Source organism: Calonectris borealis, chromosome 9, assembly GCF_964195595.1.
Source record: "Calonectris borealis chromosome 9, bCalBor7.hap1.2, whole genome shotgun sequence".
NCBI lineage: Eukaryota > Metazoa > Chordata > Aves > Procellariiformes > Procellariidae > Calonectris > Calonectris borealis.
This window is the reverse complement of record NC_134320.1, coordinates 735,240-750,243: the sequence shown is the minus strand read 5'-3', so window position 1 is coordinate 750,243 and position 15,004 is coordinate 735,240. Positions and strand designations below refer to the sequence as shown.

The following is a 15,004-nucleotide window of genomic DNA, read 5'->3' as shown; positions in this document are numbered from 1 at the left end:
TTTTAAATACTTCCAGGGATGGTGACTCCACCACTTCCCTGGGCAGCCTGTTCCAAGGCCTGACCACTCTTTCAACATAGCCCAGGGATCTGGCAGACTCCACAGGAAGAGGAGGAGAAGCTGCTGCTTGAAGTGGCGTTCCACTGGGCTTCAAGTTCCTCTTGCTCACAAAACCAGATCACTAGAACATGAGGCAAGTGTCTAACAGCCATGTCAGACCACCGTCTCAGCAAGGGCCGGCTCTTCTCTGGTCTTCACTTCCATCCTGAAAGCCAATGAAGGAGATAAAGAAGCAGATAAAGGAGCTCACCCTCTCCTTGGCTTCTCTCATACTGGGAAGAAGTTAAGGAAACAGAACAACCTCGTAAGCTCTTCCTTCTGCAGGAAGGAGAGGAAGGACAGTGGACCTGCCCAAGTAGCTTTTTCTGCAGCATTTGAGGGATTTATTAACTCTGCCCACCACAGGGTGACAGTCCTCCTATGGCTTAAATGTTATGCTTGCTAGAAGATACACTAAACTATTCTCTAGTTCACTGCTTGTAGGACAAAACTAACTGTAGTCCAGGCAACAGACGGCAACAATTGATAACCTAATGAAATAAAGCTCATAGCTAAGAGCTGCTGCTAAGGGAAACTGTCCTATGAGGGCCTCCTGCATCGTGAGTCCCGTTGTTCCAGGCAACCATGCAACAGAACTGCTTCTCTAAACCAAGTTCCACGCTGCAACCAGCTGGTTTCGTGGCACTTTACATGAAAAAATTGTTCCAAAGTCAACCAACCGTTAGGTAGGGGCCTTCTAACTTGCTAACAGATGTGTCTTCGTTCCTGCGTGCACCTGCACACTCTGGGGTCCTCTCTTACCAGTTCCTCTCACTGCGCCTCTTCCCTTCTCACTTATCCCTAGTGGTCTGTGGTCCACAATCCAGCATTCATTTCACTAAGCTAAACATTCCGACAAACCAGACTACCTTCTCTTCATTGATTGGATCATGGCTCCCCATGACACCTTAACAGCTCTTCTCCTCCTTTATTCTGATTCGACTTCAACTCTTGCAACAGGTTACCAAAACTTGCACGCTGTATTCAAGATGAGATTCTCGGAGATCTTAATACAACTGCACTGATTCTTTCCACTTTACGGTAAGAGCATCGCCTAGATCCGGTGAGGAACTTGTTCTCCGTTGAGTTCGTCATGCTGACTGCGTAGACTCCTCCACTTTAGGAGAAAAGATGCTCAAATCCAGCTCAACTCCTTCCCTAAGTTCCTACGTTTTCACTGGAAAATTTCACTGCGTGACGAGAGATGTTCCCATCCCAATAATTCATTGGATCCCTTGGTTCATTTAGCAGAATTATCTACGTTTATGCCTGCAGATCTCCTGCTCAAACAGAGACCTTGCCCATCTCCCTCAGTATATAGCCATATGTAGTGACAGTAGCCCTGGTGCCCAGCTAAGTTGCTTCCATTAAGAGCACAGCTGTCCCGGGCTCACTCCGTAGCCAACAGGCGCATTCCGTGGGCAGTATGAGGACAACGTTTTGTGCGGTGGGACAGGAAGATGTACCGGCTGACACGGTACAGCACGCAAAATGCTTTATGTTGGAGCCAGCGGGAGGAAAGTAAACAGCCTTCTTTCCTGAGCAGGCAGTACCAGATAATTATTCTTGATGGAGGCGATAACGGGCTAGTGGCATGGCACCGATTTCTGCCCAGGCTCAAGTTCTCCCGTCCTGAGAACAGTTATCGCTGCTCTCCAGGGCAGCAACAGGGAAAGTGCTTCTTTAACTCACCTCAGATCAGTAACTTGCCACAATCAATCAGCTTTTTCCATGAGTGAAGGAGATAAATGGGACTCCAGGCCTACAGCAGATTCTACTGTTCTTCTTACAATTTTTTTTGCATGTTTCAACTCAGTTTCCCAGAGAAAACTGTATCGCCAGACCTTCTTTCTGTCCCCTGTAGCTGTGCCACTTGAAAGATTTCACCGAAGCATCCAGACGTTCCTGTCCACCGTACACGCAGAGCCGGACAAGAAGCTGTCACCACCTCCCACAGCTCTTGACCGGCAGCACCAGGATGCAGCCCCTGCCCAGCCCGTCCAACAGACTGGAACGGAAGATGGGAGAGCACCCATGAGAGCTTGGCAACCCAACCCTACTCTTTCAGCCCTCCTCCCAGCACTGCAGCCTGGTTCACACTAACAGGAGCCCAGGCTCCAGACCAGGGGCTTGTTCAGCATGGGCAGAGTCACTCACTTTGTTCCCACCACCTGGAGCCGAGTATCTTCTGGCAGCAGAGACAGCCTAGATTAAGAGTCACCTGCAAGTCTTGCCTCTCTGACCATCCTGGCAAAAGCCAGCCAGACTCTGGCAGCCAGCGCACAGCTCAGGCAGCAGCAGCAAGGTTTCACAGCTGGTTTAGCTTCAGAAGCTGAGCTCGAGCAGTTTGCGTCCAAGGGCCATAGGCCTGGCAAGGCAAATGGAGCATTTCAGGCAAGGCCCCAGAAATGCTACCATCTGCAGCCCGGAGCGCGTCACCCCACCGGGCAGAAGGCAACAGCCAGCTTTTCTTAGACCGAACTATCAAGCAGATGTGTTGCTGGCATGCAAGGCTCCTTCAGACCGCAAAGCCAGTTTTGGGCAAGCGTAGGACCACGGAAGAGCAGTCAGCTCCCATCCCCCTTTCCCCACCCCTGGGTCCCTCACGCAGGTAGCGCAGCACGGGGTTTCGTCTGTGCCCAGCGCTGCCAGGAGCCCCCAGGCCACCCCACTTGGACAAGGGCTCTCAGGGGTGCTCGGGGACACAGGCCAAGCTCTTGTGGAAAGACCCAGCTCCTTGCTTAGAGAGCAGCGTCACTCCCCCCACCCAGCTCTTCCCAACAACTGAACACCTCCACGGACAGATTCCTCCTTCCAAGCCCCGCAAGAGGTCAAGGCAGCCTTGCTCCTGCCTCCCCCAGCTACCCCATCAGGGCCTGACGAGCCAGGGCCACCTGAGAGTGACGACTCCATCAGCCCTCGCTGCCAACCCGCACCTGGTGAGGAAGCAGACTCCCTAAATACGAGGCACGTCCCGGCGGGGGCTGCTTCTCCCGCGGGCAGCTGCCCTTTGGCAGGCGGCTGTGCCAGGGCTGCCTCCCCCAGCCCGGAGAGCCTCCCCGCGGGATCGCAGCCCTCCACAGCACGGGGGGGTGCGCGACCAGGAGAGGAGAGGAGAGGAGAGGAGAGGAGAGGAGGGTCTCCGCAAACCTCCATCTCAGCCGCTTTCCTCACCCCGGCCTTCAGGAACACAGACACTGGCCCCTTCAGAGATCTGCTTGGAAGAGTCCCGGGGGACTCTCCCGCTCCCCTTCCCCTTCCCGGGATGCATCCCCGCAGGGACGAGCAAAGCGGCACGGAAGAAACCAGGCGTGGCCCCTCTCAGCATCCCCGGTGCTTTTATTTCAGAGGGACCCCGCGGGGCCCGGCCACCCAGCTCAGAAGCGGAGCCGGGGCAGGCGGTTCGCATGGTCCCCTGAGCCCGGCTCTTCGTCCCGGACCCTCCACAGCCACGACGGATCTTCCCTGATCACCGGCGGGTAGCGGAGCCGGCTGCGCCCGTCGCTGTCCCACTGCCAGGACAGGCTGCGGACACGCTGGCGGGGCACGGGGGAGCTGCGCTCCCCACGCTCAGCAGAGAAGCTCCGGCGCCGGGCACCGCCGGGGCCCCGCTGCTGCTGCTGCTGCTGCTGCTGCCTCTGCCGCCATGGCCACGGCCCCGCGTAGGGGTGGAAACGGCCACGACGACGGCGGGCCACCGCAGCACGGTCAACCTCCACCTGCAGGCGGCGGGTGGCCATGATGGGCCGCCGGCAGAGCGGGCAGGTGGCAGGGACGGTGCTGGCGGCCCAGCGCTGGATGCAGGCATGGCAGAACACATGCCCGCACGGGTCCACGCCGGAGGGGCCTTCGAGGGGACCCAGGCAGATGGGGCAGGTGTCCCCCCGCCGGGAGATCCCGGCGGCTGCCGGCGCCGCCGGCTCGTGCCTGGACGCCTCCAGTGCTGCTGCCGGGTCTTGGTGTCCTGTCAGCTGCTGGTGGCACTTGATGTCTCGTCTGCTGCTGGCGGGACTTGATGGCTGCCGCTGGCGGGACTCAAAGTCTTGGGTTCCGTTGGCGGGACTCGGCGGCTCCTCGGTTGCTGGCAGGTCACAACGTCTGGCGTGCCGTTGGCAGGACTCGATGGCTCGCGTGCTGCCCACAGGACTTGACGTCTCGTGTGCCGCCGGCAGCACGCGGCGCTGGCACGTATAGCTGCCCATTGCAAGTGACGTCATGGGGTGACTGTGACTCTCTGGTGACGTCACAAGGCTCTCCGGGACGCACCCAGGAGCTCCCCCAGCCTCAGAGACAGACCCTGTGATGCAAAGCCCATCCGGCAGCGTGCTTCACACCTCCGCGTTTGCTCCGGTCCCTTTCAGGCGGTCCCTGTTGGTGGTGGTTGTTGTGCCAGCATCACACACTCATAGAGCAGGTGGGGGTGGCAGGGACCGCCGGAGGTCATCTGGTCCAAGCCCCTGCTGAAGGAGGGCCACCCTGCGCCGGCTGGACCCTGGGCACCACTGGAAAGAGCCAGGCTCCGTCTTCTTTGCACCCTCCCTTCAGATATTGGGATACAGATATGGAGCAGATCCCCCGAGCCTTCTCTTCTGCAGGCTGAACAGCCCCAGCTCTCTCAGCCCCTCCTCACTGGGGAGATGCTCCAGCCCCTTGCTCACCTTGGTGGCCCTTTGCTGGACTCTCTGCAGTCTGTCCCTGTCTCTCTGTCCTGGGGAGCCCAGCACTGGACACAGCCCTCCAGGGCCCCCCTGCTGCCTCTGCCACGGCCCCGTGTAGGGGTGGAAGCAGCCGCGGCGATGGCGGGCCACCCCAGCACGGTCATCCTCCACCTGCAGGCCAGAGGCCTCTGCTCACAGCTCAGTCTTTACCAGGGATTTCATCTCCTTCAGGGCAGCAGCTGCTTGTCCCACCTTTCCTATCACACGGCAGAGCAGCCGTGCCCTGCCAGCCCGTACCTGGTGTGGAAGCAGAATTAAACTCACTCAGACTAGGATAGTAATCAAATCAGTTTAATATATAGTCATATTGTAAAGGCATCTGAATCCTACAGTATCACCATCAGCTGTGGCCATCAAGCCCAGGAGACCACCTTTCTAGAAAGGCACAGAGAGGTAGGAGAGTTGGAGCATTTCCCCAGATTAATTGCAAGTGAGAAGGTGCACACAGGACCTTCCTCCTGGAGGCCCGAGATAACCTTGTGCTTTCTGAAAGGAATGCTCATGTGCTGGGACAAGTAGAGGCACCTGGAGTAACAGCCAAGGCCTCCTGCTGACCTATGAGTCAAGAAACTCTTGCTGGCTTTTGCCTACACTAAAAGAAAAAACAGAGAAAAGAAGGGGCAGTGGACAGAAGAGCCTGGCTCTGTGTGTGTGCAGGGTATTTGGTGAGGCAGGAGCAAGAAAGATGCATAAGGTTGCTTTTGCCCTTGGCCAGGGACAAGGACTGTTATCTGTATTGCTTTGGACTCCGTTACCACCCCAGGGGTGAGTGAGAAGAAACCTGTTCTCCGGTATTGCCACCACATTTTCCTGCACCAGCAGAGCAAGAGCGAAGCTCTGGAGCAAACCAAGCATCTGGAGTGGGGACAATGTTGTCACCAAGCATTTGGCTCATCTTCTGTGGCAGCTGAAGCGGGAAGTGGCACCATGGTGGTCTCCTCACGGCAGGGGAAGTGTAGAACCCTGCAGCTCTGCAGGAAGGCACAGTTCCCTGGGGTGAGCAGGGCCGGAGGTGCTAATTCTCAAATTTTGCGTAAGGGTTCTCTTCCTTGAACAGCCCTAGAAGAGAAGAGACATTCGTTCAGACAGCAGCAGCCGCGCCAGTCACGGCCAGCAAGAAGCCTAGTTCTTAGTTACAACTCTTTGTCATTCGTGCTTCATCCAGCCTCCTGTCCTGCAGTCCTTCCGAAAGACCTGCTCTTACTCGAGCTGTGCATGCAGTCAGCACTGTTTCGCTCTCCTCCTCTGCACAGGAGGAGAGACCCATTAAGAAGCTCGATCTGATGGCAAACTCCTCTCCCAGGTAAAGCAGCATGACTGATCTTCCAGAGCACCCCTTCTGCACACTCCTTCTGTTGGACTGGACTCGGAAGAAGTGAGCCTCAAATTAAATTCAAGCCCTTCTTAGACCTGCTCCCTGCTCCTACATCCACAGAGAGAGCAGAGCAAGGATACAGGGCTGACTTCTAGGCCAGTGACAAGCCCCCGTGCCACTCTGTTGGCTGCATTCCCAGCCCCAGCCCAACATTTTTGAGGAGGAACAGCCAGAAAGGACAAGACTGCAAACTCTGCAGTCAGGCTGCAGCAAGACAGAGCCCTGCCACGGCAAGAAAGTCCTGCAGCACAGCTCTTCCACTTCCACGAGGTGCTTCCCCCACCAAGTGCTCCTTCAGGCACAGCTTTGCCTGCTCTTCCTCCCCCAGAGGAGCCAGCCCAGCCAGAGACCTCCAGATCTCCTGCCCAACCTGGACCTGCAGTAGACAGAAGCTGCAGGCAGAGGAAAGGTCTTCAGCTTTCCCTATAGCCCCCCCTCCCCAAAAGCCAGAGACCACTATGCCCAGTTTGCATGAGCCCAACTGCTCCCCGCTCCACAGCCACGGTGGGAGAGCCCCCAGCAGCCCTGACAGCCAGGCAGGAGAGACTCCTCCACCAGCTCTGAGCAACTGGCTGCTCCCCCCTTCTTTCCAGGCTGCTGTCCCCCTCGGGCAGGTCCCCACCTGCCCTGGGGCCATGGGACTCACCTGAAGGACAGTCCAGCCCCAGGAGGGAGCTGTGCACTCCCAGCACCCTGGGGACTGAGCCACCTCTCTGGGAACTGCTGCTGCCACAGAGAACCGGCTCCGTGGTCGGGCTGGTGCCTGCTCTGTGCTCCTGCAGCTGTGGGCACCCGGGCACCCGCCTGGCCCCCCACCCCGGGCTGCTGACCACTCGGTGACCACAGGGCTGCCAGAGAGCCATGCCTGAAGGGCAGCAGCGTTACAGCTGGTGCTGTGTCTAGCAGCTTCTGCTTCTCCCCTCCAGTCAAGCCCCAGCAGCTTCTCTCTCATGGTGAGTTCAGAGGACACAGGTCCCCTGCCCAAGAGGAGCAGCACTTGTGTGGGGTCTCACGCCATGACCCGAGCATCTCTATTCTTGCTCCCAGAGGGCAAGAGGGCAATTCACTGAGACAGGGGAAGCAGAGACTGTTTTCCCTGCTGGCCAGGTCTCCTCTGCAGCTGTAACCATAGCAAGGAACACAGTTACTGAGGCTGCTCGATCTAAAGCTTAGTTTGAATCACTAGCATCAGCACTCTACCATATTTTCTTCGGATTTCATCGTGCCGTGATTTCATCTCTGCTCTCCTGCAAGAAGCAAACAGAAAAACCACGAATCAGTGACTGGGAATACAAAACCAAGCAAGAGAAGCTACAGCTCCTTGCTTCTTCCCAACCCAGGGAGCTCCAGGCTGCCAGGTTTGCTCAGCCCCCCACCACCCACCTCCTGAAAGCACTGAGGACCACCAGAGCCCACGCACGACAGCAGCCCTCAGGGAGTTGGATACACAACACCGTTGTGATGCTGCATCCACGAGTCACCCCAGAAAGACATTGCTCGTGAGGTTTATGTTCGTGCCGAGGTTGAAGCAGCCACTGGCTGCACGTGTCGAGCCCCATGTGCCTCCTGGCATCACATTTGACGGTAGAGACAGGAGCCAAATGGTTCTGCAGCCTGAGGCAGTGTGGCTCCTTCATAGGGGAGCAGGGGCTGCAGGACAACCTCACCTCTCCTCCTGCCGCACTCGCCTCTTCTCCCGCTCCCTGGCCGCTCTCTCGTCATCCTTGTCTGGCCTGACAGACAGAAGAGCCCGTTAGCGGCGCTCAGCACTCAGTTCTGCAACAGCGTGTGGTTGCATCTGAGCTACTCCGAGAAAACAGGGCACCCCGCCGATACTTGCTTTTTGCTCTTTTTCTTACAACAGCAGCAGCAGCAGCAGACCCCCAACATGATAAGGATCGTTCCTCCCACCACAGACATCGCAATGATCAGGGCTTCAAAGTTCACTAAAGGATTCGACAAAACACATTTAGCACACGAATACACGGCTGCCTGGAGTTACAATATTTACAAGCGTACAGCTGCTGTCACCAGGGGCTTCAGTCACTGGGCTGGAGACATGCCTAACAGCCTGGGAAAGCACGGTGGACATTGTTATCTATAGGTATAACAAGTGTTGGCACCAGCACGTACACACCAACAGAGTATATGTAGCTGCTAACTATAGCGCTCTATGAGGAAAGGCAAGAACAAACGCACTCAGGTCAAACTCCTCTGGCAGAAATGGGAGCAAAGCTGTCTTAATCGCTAATCCAGGTGAACAGTAACCCATCAAGGGAAAAAAAACAGGAGGCTTCAGTCCTGAGGAGCCACCTCCAACAGAGGCCACAGCTGGCACTGGAGTTACTGCCCACAGGATCCAGCCTCCGAAGTCATCCAAGATGGGACGACAGTGGACTGGAGGCACTTACGGGTGTCTGGTGTCCCTGGGTGAGAGACAAAGCGAGATAAGACCCATTGGGATTTATCGGCTTGGGGCCAGCAGTGCTGCTGAAGCAGCTGAAGGCGGAGGGTTGCTTCCTGCACCCCACCACCACGTTTCCCCAGGGCTTGGGGGATCTGCTCGCCTATGCACAGCGCAAAACCCACTGGGACGTGGCGGTGAAGCAGCGGCATTGAGCCCTGGCCCCAGGGAGGCAGTCGTCCTACACTGCTCCTGCAGTAATAGCAGTGGAGACACCAGCCAAAACGGACAGATCTAGACATCACGTGAAATCCTTTGCAGCAAAGAGGGTTTCTTCCAAGAATGATTCAGACTGTTCAGAGACTTGGGCCTGTGGAAATATTTGTTTAGGAGCCACTTCACAAACAGCAGCCAAGTTACAGAAATTCTAGTGCACCTGAGCCTGCCCAGAGCACTTCTGATCCCCTCTTCTCCATGCAGCTCAGACCATGAGCCCAGTGGAAAGCCTGAGCACTGCACGTGGTGCATTTCAGGGCATTTCAGAAGATGCCTGCCTGTCTCCTCGCTGCAGGGACTCAGCAGTAGCAGGCTTATTGGGCTGCTCCAGGCTGAGCTGACTCCACCACTGAACTTGCTTTCAAAGCCTCCAGCTCCTACTCCCACTGGAGAGCTTCATCGCTGCCGACAGCTGAGCCATCTGACTCTCAAATCTTACTGCGTCAGGCTACTGCGGCAAGCACCATGCACGGAACGTGGTTCCAGATACCAACCGCAGACAGCTGCCACGGCCTAGCAGGTCACCAGTGAGACCAGAAGTCAGGAAGCCACCAGCTTGCGGACACTTGCGTTTGTCCCCACAGGTAGGCTCGCGCACCCCGCCAGCAAGTCAGCCAGCAGCAGGGAGGTCTGCAGGTCCGTGTTCCCAGTAAGGCTTTGAGAAAGATGGTATTTGAGACCTGACTGTCCACAGCACTATCTTGCCTCGGAGCAACGTGAAGCTGTCGCTGGCTGCACTGTGACAGAGTCATGTAGGGGACAGCCCAAAAGCCAAGGATCACAAGTCAGCCCAGTGGGGGTTGAGACAAACCCAGACAGGCTCTTCAGCTCCAAAGGGAGTTTCTCCACCAGCGCATGTCTGTACTGGTCCTTCTGAAACCTTGGCTTTCAGGGTGAACCTGGGGTTCAGGTCACCCCTTCCCACAGAGAGAGGTCCATGGCAGAGCACTGAGCACTCCTCCACCTGATGATAAAGGCTTAAGTCACACACACCAAAAAATGCAGACTCATTTAGGAGCTAATCTCCCACAGGACTAATCTCCTCTAAAGTGAGTTTTGCAAGCTAAGGAATGCGTTCTTCTAGAATGAAACCTTTTGTGAAGCTACTCACACACAAACTAGTATTTCAAGGTCTTACACAAGTTTCAGAAAAGCATACTGTAGTGCTCACAAAGAGGAGATTCTTCCTCCACAAGGAATGGGAGTGGTTTTAACTGTCTTGTGGGTAAAGAAGAGAGCCCAGCCTCAAGCACAATAAATGTCAGGTGACCACAATTCATCTCCAAGTTCCCCATCAAGGGGGGGGGTAAGAGAAATCAAGCCCCAGCTTGCTTCCTAGCTGCCCCAGCCCCCAAAAGCTGGGTCCTGTCTGAGCATGAGCATGCACCCACCAGGAAACAGAGCACCAAGGAAAGGCAGAGGAAAGAGCTGCCAAAAAGTCAGACACGGGTGTGCACACTTGGAGCACCCGGAAGGTTTGCACAGGCAGCTGCCCGCAGAGCGCCTTCGACTTTTCTTCTTAGGTGGTGGCCACATGTGGAAGCCTCCATCACACCAAAGCATGAGGAATGTATTTAGAGTAGCTAAAGCCCCACTGGTTCTTGCCAGAAGACAGGGAACTGCTCACACTCCGCTTTCTCGCCCACGCTTCAGGAAGTTTGCAGGACCCTGATTGACTTCAGCCTGTCATTGCCGCACCAGCGGTGAGAAAGGGAGGCAAGGGAAACCTCCCGTTACCACTGGTGCGAGCGGCAGTCAGTGCCATTTAGCAGCAAGCGCTAAAGCACCTCAGCAGTTACAGCTGATGCAAGCGTGTCGTCGCTCGGGCGCGATCCACTTACCCCAGCAGACTCCCCAGCGCGCAGAGCGGAGCTCGCAGAGGTCGGCCCGGGGGAGGATTCTTCGGATGGGGTACTCCACGCACCTCCTGCTGCTGGCACACCACAGGCACTGGGACACAGGAACCAGGCAGCACAGCGTTACTGGTGCGTGGCAGTGCTGCCAGTTAGCTGCAGCAACAGGGCCATCACCGCCTGCCCCCAGGGACCAGGTACCACCCAGCAGCAACGGGATGCTTGGGAGTAACAGTTGTGGTCGGTCAGCACGGGCTTGCCTGCACCAGGAGAGGCAGGCGAGGGCAGTGCAGATTTCTAGAGCAAGTAAAGATGCTGAGAGCCCTCCTCCTGCCTTGCATGATGGTAGTGATCACCAAATCCTTCCTGTTTATTCCGAGACGCATTTTTGGGACGAGAAGAAAGCCTTTGAGACAAGCCACTCAAGGCAGAGCTGATGAGCAGGAGAGGTTTGTGTGTGCCCTCACTACTCTTCCCCAGCCAGACTACCTGCAGCAGCTTTGCACCCTCCTCTCCTGGTGGTTGCAATCCCCGACACCAGTATTGGGCTAGGTTTGGTCAAACTGGTTCTGGCTAAGTCAGCTGTGAGATCTGACTCAAGTTCAAGTTTGCTGATACCGGAGATAAGGCAGCAGAGGCTGGCAAGACTCAGGTATGCATCCTGCATCCACCCATTGCCACGGCACCCACAGACTGGTGGAAGGGCAGCTTGACCAGCCAGTCCAGCCCCCTCAGCTCCTTCGCCGTGCGCGTCCCCCCCATCCGTAATGGAGGGTCTCCATTACTCGACTCAAAAAGCATACGACAAACCCCAAGCAGTTTCTAGCAACCTCTTCCCACAGCACTGAGGGGTGTTTGCCCTCTCACCGTCACGGGTGGGTGGCATTTGCAGTGTGTTCAGGACAAGGGCACAGAGCAGCCCCCCTTCCAGGGGGGAAACTGCTCTGTAACAGCCCCACAAAGCCCACGCTACGTTTTCAGGCGCTGCGAGAGGTTGGGAGTTTTATGGCTGCTACTTACGGTGACATTTTTCAGACACTCCTCACAGCTCCTGTTCGTATACTGGCGACAATCTACAGGAAGGAAAAAAGACACCTCAGTACTTTGAAGAGCTTCTCAGTGGTTTAAAACTCCGGGCTCCTCGTGCCCACTGCTTTGCCCGCTCCGGGAGGCGGTCAGTCCCGTCGGACCAGCAGCAATGCAGTGTAATGCTGCTGCAAGAGCTGCCAGCTTCAAAACACACTCGGTGTCACAGTGGGAGGCCCAAATGCAAACTGAAGTCATCTGCTTGCCCGTGCTGACCCAAAGCCCCAAGCTGCGAGCTCCTCTCCCTGGGTCTTTTTTCCCTACAAGCCTGAGCATCTGCTGTGGCCAGCAGGCAGCGAGACAAATGGGGGCCACAGCTGGGGGCGGTCCAGAGGGACCCTGCGAGGATGAGGACAAGCACTGGGCAAGCGGTGCAGTCCCATATCGTCGGATGACGGAGCAGCTCAAGCAAACAAGCCCCAGACAAGGAAGTTACTACCAGGAAAAGCAGCAGCAGAGGAGCACAAAGGGGGACACGCAGCTACAGTCCCTGCGGGAGCCCGTACCCTCCCACTGCACATGAGGGCTGTACCCTGCCCCAGCCAATTCATCCAAACCCTGCTTCAGCAGGAAACTCTCCAGGTGACAGGAGCAGCACCACAGCCAAAATCTGTGCCCAGAACCTGTTTCCACCCCCATTTGGCAGAGGAAGACCCCTGCCCTATAAACACGGGCGGCTCTCGGCACCAGTGCCACCGCAAACGACGGCATCCCCAGGGGATGCAGGTCAGCTGGGCGGGGGGAACGGATCAGGTCTGAACTCAGGACAAGGTGGCCCAGTCCAGCTGCCTTCCTGGGCTTGCCTGCAGTTCCCAGCAGCGCTAGCTCTTCGGAAGAGTCTTCCTACAGGATACTCGCCAGCCGTTTCACTGGTATGCTCCCCCAGATCCTCAGGAAGGGTGGTTTGCCAGTCCTTGAGGATCAGCCATCTAAACCTCACCCCTGCCTAAAGACTCTAAGCATCAGCTTGCTTGACTGTGGTTTAAAAAAACCAAGCGCAAACTAATTTGCCTGACTACTCAGTAACTGGTGGAAGAAGGATCACTGCTTCGCAGCACCTTAATGAGGAAAAAATCAGTCCCAGAGGTGCTTGTTTTCCACACTCAAGCAGCAAAGCTGCATTTTCTCTCTCCAGCTGGCAGGAGCCCTCAGCTGTGGCCCACTGTCAAGAGTCACATGCTCTGCACAGCCCTCCAAACAACTGGGCAATTCATTAACATAGCTCAGATAAGGGTGTTTACACACTGCCCGGAGAGGCTGAGATTGTAGATTTTAAACACTCTAGGAAGCTGCATCTTCCCCGTTTCTCCAACCGAAGCCGGAAAAGCATCACAGCGCCTGTACTGTCCCCGAGACTGTTTGCTTACGAGGAGTCACGGAACAGCCCTTTTGCACTGCAGGAGGCTATCAGTGGGCAAAAGGAGAGCCGGCGGCTTTAACCAGGCTTCCTACTGACGCTCCGCTTTCCCCTGGGGTGTCCCCTCTCCTGGCACCCCCAGCTGGGCTTCATCCTCTGAGCAATCAAGCCAAAGCCACCCTCTTAGGGCTGTATGGGAATGGGCCATTTCCAGGACCGTACAGCCCTGCAGGATTGGGGTTTTGTCCAAACGCCTGATCTCAGGGGACCTGCCCACTCACACAGGATGGCAGGGAAGCACCGCAGTCCTCGGGGACAGAGGTGGGAGAGCAGCTCTTGCTGTGCTAGAAGCTTCCTGGATAACGCTTTTGCCACTTGGCTACAAAAGAAGTGAACGGCTTGGGGTGGAAGGAAGACAGCAAAACACATGCTGGTCCTCACTCTCCTCCCAGCCAGAGCCACCACGCAGCCATCAGACGGCTGGTCATCACGTGGAGAACAGTTCCTCGCCCAGAAGAGTGGGCAGACTTCGTGGGACACCCCTGAAGGGGGCTGTCCCCACCCTTTGCTAGAGCTTCTTCTCTACCTGGCACGGCACCCATGGTGCTCTACTACCTCCTCCACCCACCAAGAAGAAGCAGTCGGCCACCCGCTGCTCCTCACCCAGATCTGACGGCACCCATCTTCTTCCTGGTCTGAAGAGCCTGAGGCTCCCCCAGCCCGTCTCCCCTGTCCTGAAGGAGGATCTCCATCGGCGGGGGCCTGGCTGCCCAGCGAGTCCCCCTGCCCAGGACAGGTACCCAACTCCCGCTGAGACCTGGCCGAGCTCTCAGCATCACTAAACGCCCACCTACATTGCAGTGGCAGCTGGAAAAGCGGCAAGTGAAGCCCCTCTGCCAGCACCCCATCTTCCAGACCTCAGAGGGACGCGCCGGAGCCCTGTGCTGCGCAGGATCGCACCCTGCGGAGCTCCCAGCAGGGATGGGACCTGCCCTTCCAGCTCCCATGGCCCGTCGCCATCCTGAGTGGCCACAGGGCTCTGGCCAGAGGCCACCCCGTGCCCAGCACACGCCCGGGGCGCAGCCCACGGGGCGACAGCCTGCGCCAGGCTGCTTCACGCACCGCGCGTCCCGCAAAAGTGGGGTCCGAAGTAACTGCAAAGCCACGATTTTTGGGTGCTCTGCGAGGAGCACTTCTGCCAGGCCGCCATCCCCTGCGGCGCGGGGGGAGCACCCAGCAGCGCCGGGACCGCAGGTCTCAGCCGATCACAGGGCTCGGAGCCGCCGGTCCCCACGGGGAGGGAGCGCCGGGGCGGTGTCACGCAGCCGGCACGGACACCCACCCCGCTGGGACCGGGGGAGCCGGGCCGGGACCCCGCCAGCGCCCAGCCCGGGGCCGCGCTTACCTCCCGCCACGTCCTGCGCGGCGGCGGCGGGCAGCAGGGCCAGGGCCAGCGCGGCGCAGAGCCGAAGCGCCGCAGCCATGGCGGAACCGGGTGGGGTGGGCGCCGCCGCCTATGTAGGGCCGAGCGCGGGGGCGGGCCGGGGGCGGCCCCTCCCGCCCCGGCCTGGCGGGCCCCGGGGGCCGGGCAGCAGGGAGCCGGCGGCCACTGGGCACCGGCTGAGGGAGGAGGGAGCGCCGTGGGGGCAGAGCGGGCCGGTGCGGGGGTGGAGGAGCTGCTCGGTCAAGCGGGCGGAGAGCCCCCCCCCCCGGGGCTGCCGGAGCCCACCGGAGGCGGGACCGCCCGCCGCCCCCCCCGCAGCCCCGCGCCCGGCCGCAGGAGGGGGCCAGAGCCCCGCGGGAGGCGGAGCGGGCGGCGGGAGGCTGCGGAGGCGC

The 15,004-nt window shown here is 58.0% G+C and overlaps 1 protein-coding gene across 1 annotated transcript; it reads right to left on the bottom strand.

The window, feature by feature from the left end:
- Positions 1-5,094: 5,094 nt before the first annotated feature.
- On the bottom strand, positions 5,095-14,704 carry PTTG1IP (PTTG1 interacting protein). Its single transcript, XM_075157755.1, has 7 exons — positions 14,574-14,704; positions 11,746-11,798; positions 10,714-10,822; positions 8,033-8,138; positions 7,860-7,925; positions 7,393-7,439; positions 5,095-5,876 (listed from the first exon to the last, which is right to left on the bottom strand). The coding sequence occupies exons 1-7, from the start codon at positions 14,650-14,652 to the stop codon at positions 5,833-5,835; spliced, it is 504 nt and encodes a 167-aa protein (XP_075013856.1). The 5' UTR covers positions 14,653-14,704; the 3' UTR covers positions 5,095-5,832.
- Between the last annotated feature and the right edge of the window lie 300 nt (positions 14,705-15,004).

Bases quoted from the DNA above. Each gene is read 5' to 3' on its own strand.
- PTTG1IP (XM_075157755.1), bottom strand. From the start codon at position 14,652: ATGGCTGCGGCGCTTCGGCTCTGCGCCGCGCTGGCCCTGGCCCTGCTG. The intron at 7,926-8,032 runs GCAAGTATCGGC...TCTGTCTGTCAG, and splicing joins TGTAAGAAAAAGAGCAAAAA to GCCAGACAAGGATGACGAGA. The intron at 7,440-7,859 runs GTGAGGTTGTCC...TGCTTCTTGCAG, and splicing joins CGAGTGCGGCAGGAGGAGAG to GAGAGCAGAGATGAAATCAC.